The following is a 10,073-nucleotide window of genomic DNA, read 5'->3' as shown; positions in this document are numbered from 1 at the left end:
GATTGCTTTGATTCCATTGATGTACTGAATACACGTTGGTGTGTCTCTCCCTCCATCACTCCCTTAGTCTCTGCGTCTATCACTCATTCTCTTCCTGCGTCTATTTATCTCTCTCTCTCGATGTGTCTATCTCTATTCCCTTCCCCTCCCTGTCAATGTATCTTCCACTCCTCTCCTATGTCAGTATCTCTCTCTGTCTGTCGCCGTTCTGTGTCTACGTCTTTCTCCATCCTCCTTCACTACCTATTCCCCCGCCCCACCTCCCTCCTAGTGTCAATCTCCCTCCCTCTCCCCATGTGTCTCTTTCTACCACCCCCCATGTTGGATCTATCCGTCTCCCTTGCTCACTCCATCTCCCTCCCTCTGTCTGTCACACTCTCTCTCCCTTTATCTGTCTATCTCTTCCCCCATCGTATCGGTCTGGCTCTCCCTCTCCCTCTTCCTCTCCCTCTCCCTCTCCCTCTTCCTCTCCCTCTCCCTCTTCCCATTCATTCATTCCTTCCTTCCTTCCTTCCCACCTCCCTCTGTGTGTCTATGGGATTTACTCTGTTTGGCCCCATGCCACTGGGAGTGACTGCGCACGCGCAGAACCGAACATTTGATACATTGCGAACGTTCTGCGCACGCGCGGCATCACCCGGCCAGATCCCGGAAGTGGTGTCCAAGGTGAGGTTTGCAATAGGGGTTTCCCAAACCCCTGACCCATCGTCCCCACCCCCCGGGGTTTCCCAAACCCCTGACCCATCGTCCCCACCCCCGGGGTTTCCCAAACCCCTGACCCATCGTCCCCACCCCCGGGGTTTCCCAAACCCATCGGCCCCACCCGCTGAGATTTCCCAAATCACTGCCCCATTGCCCCCTCTCGGCGTTTCCTAAACCCCTGCCCCATTGCCACCCCCCGGGGTTTCCTAAATTCCTGCCCTATTGCCACCCCTGGGGTTTCCTAAATTCCTGCCCCATTGCCCCCCCCGGGTGTCCCCAACCCCCCCCCCCCCCCCCCCCCCCCCCCCCCCCCCCGGGTTTCCCTGGACCCCTGTCCCGTTGCCCCCCGGAATATCCCAAACCCCTGTCCCTCATTGTCCCTGCACCAGTATCCAAGCCCTCCTGACCCTGGAGAATAGATAATCCCAGTCCCTGAGTGGGGTTGCACAATCCCTGATCTTCTGTCTGAGTTACTCCATGCTATCACTGGCCTGAGGAGGTCACATAAATGACGTAAGACAGAGTAGCAGAAGTGGACCATCCTACCCATTGGGTCTGCTCTCCCATTCAATGGGATCTGATCATCCTCAACTCCCACTTTTCCCCGTAACCCTCGATTCCCTTCCTGATTAAAAATCCCTCTCTATCTCGGCCTCGAATATACTCGATGATGCAGCCTCAACAGCCCCCCCTCTGTAGTAAAGAATTTCACAGATTCACTCCACCCCTCCCCTCAGAGAGAGAAGAAGTTCCTCCCCATCTCCGTCTTCAGTGGGCGACCCCCTCACTCTGAGATGATGCCCCTCTGTTCCTAGACTCTCCCACACAAAGGGAAACAACCTCTCCACATTTTCCCTCTCAAGTCCTCCCTAAGAATCTAATCTGTTTCAATAAGGTCACCTGTCAGCCTTCTAAATTCCAATGAGTACAGACCCGACCGACTCACCCCCTCCTCATAAGGCAGTCCCTCCCTACCCAGGATCAGCCGAGTGAACCGTCCCTGGACTGTCTCCAATGTCCGTCCATCTTTGCTTAGATATGTGGCCCGAAACTGTTCATGGTATTCCAGCTTTGGTCTGACAAATGCCTTGTACAGTTTTAGCAAAACCTCCCTCCCTTTATACTCCATCTCCTTTGAAATTAGTCCATTTATTTCAAAGGGTATCCCAGTCTCTCACTGCCTGGAGATTTGGGGGAAGGTTGATCCCATCTGTCATTGCTATGGGAGTGAAGCCAGCCCCTTGCTCCCTAGAGTCCGGGGCAATCTCATTGGCTTACTGCCCGCCTCTTGGCGTGTGTATCTCCCAGCGGGAGGGAGGAGGTTGAGGGGAGTGGTGGAGGTATTGCATTCCTGCACCTCAAGTGTGTGTGTTCTAGGCTGAGACAGTTCCAGGCTGAAACAGAGAGAGGGTTTTTAATCAGGAAGGGAATCGAGGGTTATGGGGGAGGAAACGGGGAGAGTGGATGATCAGTTCAGGGGACCTGAAGCTCATCCCTTCACCTCCCACTCTGGGCACTGAGGGTCCAAGCCCCGTTCCCTCTCCCTCCGCCTAGAGTAGGTACAATCGATCCTCATTCCCCCAAATTCCTGGGGGCACAGGGTCTAATGGTTTTCCTGCCAAATTGGCAGGAGATGACTTGGGAGGGCATGGTGGTAGGAGTTCGGGAGAGCTCCCCAGAGTTGGGGAAGGGGCAGCAGTCGTAATGTGTGATGCAGTAACTGCCGCCGAATGCGGGCCTGTCCCTTTAAATTTAAAGGGGCCCTTTCTTTCTTTCCACCAAACCCCAAGCGTTGAGGGCCCGGCTCTGAATGTTCTCTCATTCCTCGACAGGACTCGAAGGATGAAGACCGACGGTAATCGATTGACGCGCCCGGGCACCGGGCTCAGCTCCGGCCTGCCACAGCCGGGCACGGCCGCCCTCCGACCTGCAGGCGTCCAAGTGCCCAGGACCTCCGCCCAGCACCTCCTCACCCCGAGACTCCGGCTGCCAGCCGCGTGGCTGGAGAACAGGTTTCTGGTGCCGCCCCCTGGGGCCCGGGCGGGCCTTCCGAAACCGACCCTCCGCTTCAGCCAGCCTCTCAGCCCCCGGCTGCCTCTGGGCCTCGGCGCCAGGAGGGGTGGTCTGCACGGCCTCTACTCCCTCGCCCACAAACCAGAGCCTCGGCAGCTAGAGCCGGAATGCCAGCCTGAGAGCCGAGCCGAGGGCACCATCGACAGCAGGCAGCAGGTAGGCACCTCACCGTTGGCTCAGTATGCAGCCCGTTATTGAGAGTAACAGATACCCCAGGAGGGAGTTACATGCAGGAATCTAATCGAGGGGGTTCGGGGTGGTTTATATACAGAATAACAGATACCCCGGGAGGGAGTTACAGACTGGAATCTGATCGAGGGGTTCGGGGTGGTTTATATACAGAATAACAGATACCCCGGGAGGGAGTTACAGACTGGAATCTAATGGAGGGGTTCGGGGTGGTTTATATACAGAATAACAGATACCCCGGGAGGGAGTTACAGACTGGAATCTAATTGAGGGGTTCGGTGGGGTTTATATACAGAATAACAGATACCCCGGGAGGGAGTTACAGACTGGAATCTGATCGAGGGGTTCGGGGTGGTTTATATACAGAATAACAGATACCAGGGAGGGAGTTACAGATTGGAAGCGAATCGAGGAGGTTTGGGTGCAGCTTTGAACGTTCTGCTTCTGTTCTGCTCCTCAGGCCTGGGAAGTCCCGGCCGAGTTGTCTGAGCCGCTGCCTGCCTACGACCTGTCGAATGAGAAGTACGAGGACCTGGAGCAGGCCCGGGGGGACCTGGCCGATGAGGAGCTGCGAGACATTGCAGACCCCTCGCAGAACCGGGACGCCGTGTTGAGGCGGAAGAAGGTGAGCGCGCGTGACTCCTGGCCCATTGCCCGGGGTGGGCGCCCTGGTTGTGCGCTGTGGAGCCCCCAAGCCGGTCTGCGCGTCCACCTGTCAGGCACAGCCCAGGGTGCTGCTACGTCGGGGGGGATGGGAGTTCTCCAGTGCTTTCGGGGTGGCTGAGTGGACGTCCCTGAGCGGATCCTTCTGAGGATCACTTCTAGGGCGTCTGACTCACAGAGGTATGGAACACAGAACAGTACAGCATAGTACAGGCCCTTCGGCCCACGATGTTGTGCCGAACTTTTAACCTAATCCTAAGGTCTATCTAACTTCCACCCCCACATTATACTATCATCCATATGCCTATCTAATAGCCGCTTAAATGCCCCTAATAAGGCCGACTCCACTACCCTCTCCGGCAATGCATTCCACGCCCCTACCACTCTCTGAGTAAAGAACCTACCTCTGATGTCTCCCCTATATCTACCTCCACTCGCTTTAAAACTATGCTCCCCTCGTAATAGCTACCTCCACCCTAGGAAAAAGTCTCTGGCTGTCCACTCTATCTATACCTCTGATCATCTGGTACACCTCTATCGAGTCACCTCTCATCCTTCATCGTTCTAAAGAGAAAAGCCCGAGCTCTCTCAACCTTTCCTCGTAAGAACCTTCCCTCCGTTCCAGGCAACGTCCTGGTAAATCTCCTCTGTGCCTTTTCCAACGCTTCCGCATCTTTCCTGTAATGAGGCGACCAGAACTCGACACAATACTCCAGATGTGGCCGAACCAGGGTTTTGTGTCGTCCGACAGAGCATGGCAGGGAACGACTGCTGGGCAAATTGGGTTGGCGGGTGAAATTGGATCCCCTGTGTTGTCCCCAATTTTGGAGGAACTTGCAACAGTTGGCGCATCTCCAGTTCTTTTGAGGTGTGCCCTCCCCACTTCAGATTATCTCCATTGCCCTACCTCTAACAGTATGTCACACCATGTCCCTGTCACGCAGCACAGGAACAGACCCTTCGGCCCAACCAGTCTGTACCGTCCATAATCCCAAACTAAGCTATTCCCACCTGCCTGCGCCTGGCCCATATCCCTCCAAACCTTTCCCATTCATGTCCTTAGCTCAATGTCTTTTAAACGTTGTAACTGTACCCGCACCCACCACTTCCTCATTAAGCTCATTCCACACACGAACCACTCTCCGTGTAAAATGTTTGCCCCTCGTGTCTTTTTTAAGTCTTTCTCCTCTCACCTTAAAAATTATGCCCCCTAGTCTTGAAATTCCCCACCCCGCCTGCTATTCACCCAATCTGTGCCTCCATAAACCTCCATAAGGTCGCCCCTCAACCTCTAACACTCCAGTGGAAAAAGTCCCAGCTTCTCCATCCTCTCCTTATAACTCAAACCCTCGATTCCCAGCAACATCCTGGTAAATCTGAACCCTCTCCAGTTGAATAACATCCTTCCTATAACGGGGCGACCAGAACTGGACACAGTTCCTCAACGTGACGTCCCAACTCCTATACTCAAAGGTCTGAGCAATGAAGGCAAGCGTGCTAAATGCCTTCTTAACCACCTTGTCTATGTGTGACGCAAACTTCAAAGAATTAGGTACCTGAACCCCGAGGTCTCTCTGTTCTACAGCACTACCCAAGGCTTTACTTTTAATTGTATAAGCCCTGCCCTTGTTTTATCTATCAAAATGCAATACCTGGCATTTATCCAAATTAAACTCCACCTGCCACTCCTTAACTCATTATTGGCTTTGAACACTTTCAGCCATTTTGGGAAACTCCCTGGTTTTAATCAGTTCTTTCTCGTTTCAGTGCACAATTTGTAAAATAGCACACAATTAAAAGATGACTTTTTCAAAAATACTGAACTTTGCTCCTCGAAGGTTTCGTTACGGCCTCCTCGAAATTTGTGTCAACGAATGTGAGATGAGCTATCACCATTTCCATCTGAAAATGAGATTAAAACGTCATTCTTTGAAGTATACAGTTTCGAAGTACAAATCCCACATGAGGCTGCGCATGTTTCTGTCCACTCCAGAATGTAAATTTCCTGGCAATATCTTTTGACATTCTGTAAAACATCCGCTCCTTCCTCCACTGACGCTCAGCTGCAGCAGTGTGTACCATCTACAAGATGCCCTGCAGAAACTCACCGAGGCTCCTCTGACAGCACCTTCCAAAACCCCGCACCCCTCTACCATCTAGAAGGACAAAGTTGGGGGGGAGCGTAGCAGATACATGGGAACACCAGCCCCCTGCGAGCTCCCCCTCCGGGCCACTCACCATCCCGACTTGGAAATATATCGGCCGTTCCTTCAGTGTGGCTGGGTCAGAGTCCCTGGAATTCCCTCCCTGAGGGTCTACCTACAACACATGGGGTGCAGCGGTTCAAGATGGGAGCTCACCCCTACGTTCTCAAGGGGGGCAGTTAGGGATGGGGCAATAAATGTCAGGCTCAGCCACTGAGGCCCACGTATCACAAAGAACCAAACCCATAATTTGAGGGAGGTGGAAGGGGTTTGTTGCCAATGAATGGTGACCAACACACTGACCTATGAGGTGCTGTTGCTAGATGAACATCTATTTGTGAACACCTCTGGGTCCAATCTTCTCTGCACCTCACCTTCCTACTATGAGAGGCATAGACAGAGTGGATAGTCAGAGACTTTTTCCCAGGGCGGAAATGACTATTACGAGGGGGAGCATCATTTTAAGGTGATTGGAGGAAGGTATAGGGGAGATGTCGGAGGTAGGTTCTTCACACTGAGTGGTGGGTGTGTGGAATGTGTTGGTGGCAGTGGTAGTGGAGTCAGATACTTTAGAGACTTTGAAGTGACTCTTGGATGGGCACATGGAGGATAGTAAAATGTAGGGTATGCAGGGTAGATTGATCTTAGTAGGATAATAGGTCGGCACATCGTTGTGGGCTGAAGGGCCTGTACTGCGCTGTACTGTTCTATGTTCTGTGTTCTACTGGTGGGACCAGCGTCTGTGTAAACGGCTCTGACAACGAACGTTAAGTGGTTTAAAGTCTTTTGCTTTCCGGAAACGCGCAACAATCCTTCAACCATTTCCGGGTTCTCGGAGCCGCTCCCTCCCACTTTTCCGGTCCGCGATTAAACGCGAGAAAGACAACGGTCTGTGCCAAGCTGCTGTCATTTTTCTTTCTCAGGTGCAGCTCTTGAACGAGGTTTGCTGCTCTCTCATCAAAGGGGTGAACTTCGCTGAGAAGGAAGATGCCACCCGTGAAAGGCTGCAGGTCCTGTGCGAGGAGATCGCGCAGCAAGATCCCGAGTTTCTCCTGAAGGTAGCCAAATGGGAACAGCCAGAGTGAGAGACCCCCCCCCGCCAGTTACAGGAGTGTGTGTGTGAGAGAGAGAGAGAGGGTTAGAGAGACCTCCCCAGATACAGGAGTGTGTGTGTGTGTGTGTATGAGAGAGAGAGGGTTAGAGCGACCTGCCCACATACAGGAGTGTGTATGTGAGAGAGAGACAGGGTTAGAGCGACCTGTCCACATACAGGAGTGTGTGTGAGAGAGAGAAGGGAATGGGGCAATTTGTACAAAAGGGTATCTGTTGATTGAGGAATTTGTAGGGGATGGGGGTGAATCCTTGTCTCACTGACTACGTGTTGGTTTGGGCGAGTGTGTTGGTGTCGTGGCCCATGTGCAGTTGATATATAGTGACTGACATCTCTCTCTCTTCCCCCGTGCCCCCTCCCCGCTGCTCCCTTCCCTCTCTCCCCTGATCCCCTTCCTGTCTCTCCCCCTGTGCCCTGTTCACGCCCCTCTCTCCCCCCGCTCCGTTCCCTCTCTCCCTGACCCTGTTCCTGTCTCTCCCCCTCTGCCTCCTCCCCCCTCTCTCACCCCATGTCCCCACACCACCCCTCCACTCCCCTGCTCCCTTTCCTCTCTCCGCTGCCCCATTTCCCCCTCCTCCCTCTCTCCCCTGCTCCCTTTCCTCTCTCTGCTGCCCCCCTTCCTGTCTCTCTCCCCTGCCCCAATTCCCCCTCCTCCCTCTCTCCCCTGCTCCCTTTCCTCTTTCCACTGCCCCCCTTCCTGTCTCTCCCCCTCTGCCCCGTTTCCCTCTCCTCCCTTTCTCCCCTGCTCCTTTCCCTCTCTCTCCTGACCCCCTTCCTGTCTCTCCCCCTCTGCGCCGTCTCCCCTGCTCCTTTCCCTCTCTCCCCTGACCCCCTTCCTGTCTCTCCCCCCTGCCCCCTCCCCTGGCAGGTTGCCCTGTACACGCGGCAGGAACTGAACATCCGCAGCACTGCCAACTTCCTGTTGGCGCTGAGCGCCTGGCTCCCGCCCTCGAGGCCTCACCTGCGCCGCTATTTCTGCCAGGCCGTTCGGCTGCCTTCGGACTGGATCGAAGTGGCGCAGCTGTACCAGGTACAGGGGCTGGGGGGCATATATACCGGGTACAGTGGGTGAGGGGGGCATATATACCGGGTACACTGGGTGAGGGGGGCTTATATACCAGGTACACTGGGTGAGGGGGGCATATATACCAAGTACGCGGGGTGAGGGGGGCATATATACCAAGTACACGGGGTGAGGGGGGCATATATACCGGGTACACGGGGTGAGGGGGGCATATATACCGGGTACGTGGGGTGACGGGGCATATATACAGGGTAAACGGGGATGGTGGAGGGGGGAATGTATTTGATAGCTACACAGGTATGGTGGGCAGGGGACATATTTAGAGGCTACACAGGCATGATTTAGGGGGGCGTGGGGATGGTGGGTAGGGGGCACATTTACCGGTTGCACGGGTATGGGGGTGAGGGAGGACATACTTAGAGGGTACGTGCAGACGGTGGGTGGGGGGGGGAGGGGGCAGGGGGCAGGGGGCAGACACATTTGCCGGTTACACGGGAATGGAGGAGTGGGGCACGTATTTACCGGTTGCACAGGAATGGTGGCGGCGGGTGTCATATTTACCGGTTACACGGGGACGGGGGGAACGTATTCAGCGGGTACGAGGGGGAGCGGGGGACGTATTCAGCGGGTACGCCGATGGGGGTGGGAGGGGAAGGGAACGCGTACAACACATCGAACGGTGGGAACTGTGCCCCATACGCCGGGCAACCTTTGACCTGCCGGGAGGGTGAGTTGATGTTCTCCCCCCTTTCTGATTCTCTCTCTCTCTCTCTCTCTCTCTCTGTCTGTCTCTGACCACCACCTCCCCACCCCCAGAGCTTGGCATCGGACACCGGGAGCCTGGCCCCGTACCCCTCGTGTCTGCGGCAGTCTCTCTCCGATCGGTTTAAAGGGTTCGATGAGTACCAGTTGGCCAAGTACAACAGCAGGAGGCAACGCTGCAAGAACAGCCCGAGGAAAGTGAGTGTCAGGGGTGACTGGGTGACCTGGCGATCCAGGGTCTGAGAGAGTCGTAAGGAGGCCGTACCAACATGGAAGCAGACTCGTCTGTGCCGACCAGGCATCGTCAATTAATCTAAAGCTCTCCCAATTTTGGCGCTAGTCCCCAGATGTTGGTGAGGAGGACTGGGCTCTGATTAACGTTCTCGTTTGTCGTCCTTGTGTCACTGCCAAATGATCCGTGTGGTTTTGTTCCTTTGAGACTTTTTTTAACAGTGTTGTCATCAGTTGGGAATTATGCCAAGGGGGTTTGGGTCCATTGGGATTGTGTCCAATGGGAGTGAACGGGAAGGGGGTTTGGGTCCATTGGGATTGTGTCCGACGGGAGTGAACGGGATGGGGGTTTGGGTCCATTGGGATTGTGTCCGACGGGAGTGAACGGGAAGGGGGTTTGGGTCCATTGGGATTGTGTCCGACGGGAGTGAACGGGAAGGGGGTTTGGGTCCATTGGGATTGTGTCCGACGGGAGTGAACGGGAAGGCGGTTTGGGTCCATTGGGATTGTGTCCGACGGGAGTGAACGGGAAGGCGGTTTGGGTCCATTGGGATTGTGTCCGACGGGAGTGAATGGGAAGGGGGCTTGGGTCCATTGGGATTGTGTCCGACGGGAGCGGACGGGAAGGGGGTTTGGGTCTAACCTGAATCCATGTTGTCTCCGCACTGTCACGTCTCTCTCCATCTCTCTCAGCTGCGTGAATCCTCTCCGACTGCGAATGAGACAAAGCCAAGAAACCATTTCTCTCTGAAGAAGCTGGTTCGTTGGCTACACTTGAAGGAGCCGGCCTATCACATCATGTGTCTGTTGGGGCGAAGGTGAGTGTGGGGTGAGCGGTGTAGTGTCATACTGTCAACAGCAGGTGGTGCTGCAGGTGGTATTGTCCACGCTGTCATAATCCAGGACCCCCCACCCCCCCTCCCGCCCCCCGGAAATTGTGCTGGGCAATGGCTTCAAACCCTGCCCCAGCCTCTGGTGGCTAAGGGTTAGATAAATACAGAGTAAAGCTCCCTCTACACTGTCACCACCCCACCATCAAACACTCCCAGGGACAGGGACAGCACGGAGTTAGATACAGAGTAAAGCTCCCTCTACACTGTTCCCCCCCCATCAA

At 54.8% G+C, this 10,073-nt stretch overlaps 1 protein-coding gene across 1 annotated transcript; it reads left to right on the top strand.

Moving 5' to 3' along the window:
* The first annotated feature begins 650 nt into the window (after nucleotides 1-650).
* On the top strand, nucleotides 651-9,781 carry LOC109925602 (telomerase protein component 1-like). The gene is made up of 7 exons (XM_048619098.1): nucleotides 651-666; nucleotides 2,535-2,931; nucleotides 3,425-3,589; nucleotides 6,755-6,889; nucleotides 7,811-7,972; nucleotides 8,783-8,926; nucleotides 9,653-9,781. Exons 2-7 carry the CDS (start codon nucleotides 2,545-2,547, stop codon nucleotides 9,779-9,781), a joined length of 1,122 nt encoding a protein of 373 aa, XP_048475055.1. The 5' UTR covers nucleotides 651-666; nucleotides 2,535-2,544.
* The last annotated feature ends 292 nt before the right edge of the window (nucleotides 9,782-10,073 follow it).

Source organism: Rhincodon typus, chromosome 42 (genome assembly GCF_021869965.1).
Source record: "Rhincodon typus isolate 14 chromosome 42, sRhiTyp1.1, whole genome shotgun sequence".
Lineage (NCBI taxonomy): Eukaryota > Metazoa > Chordata > Chondrichthyes > Orectolobiformes > Rhincodontidae > Rhincodon > Rhincodon typus.
This window is presented reverse-complemented; position numbering and strand designations above follow the sequence as displayed.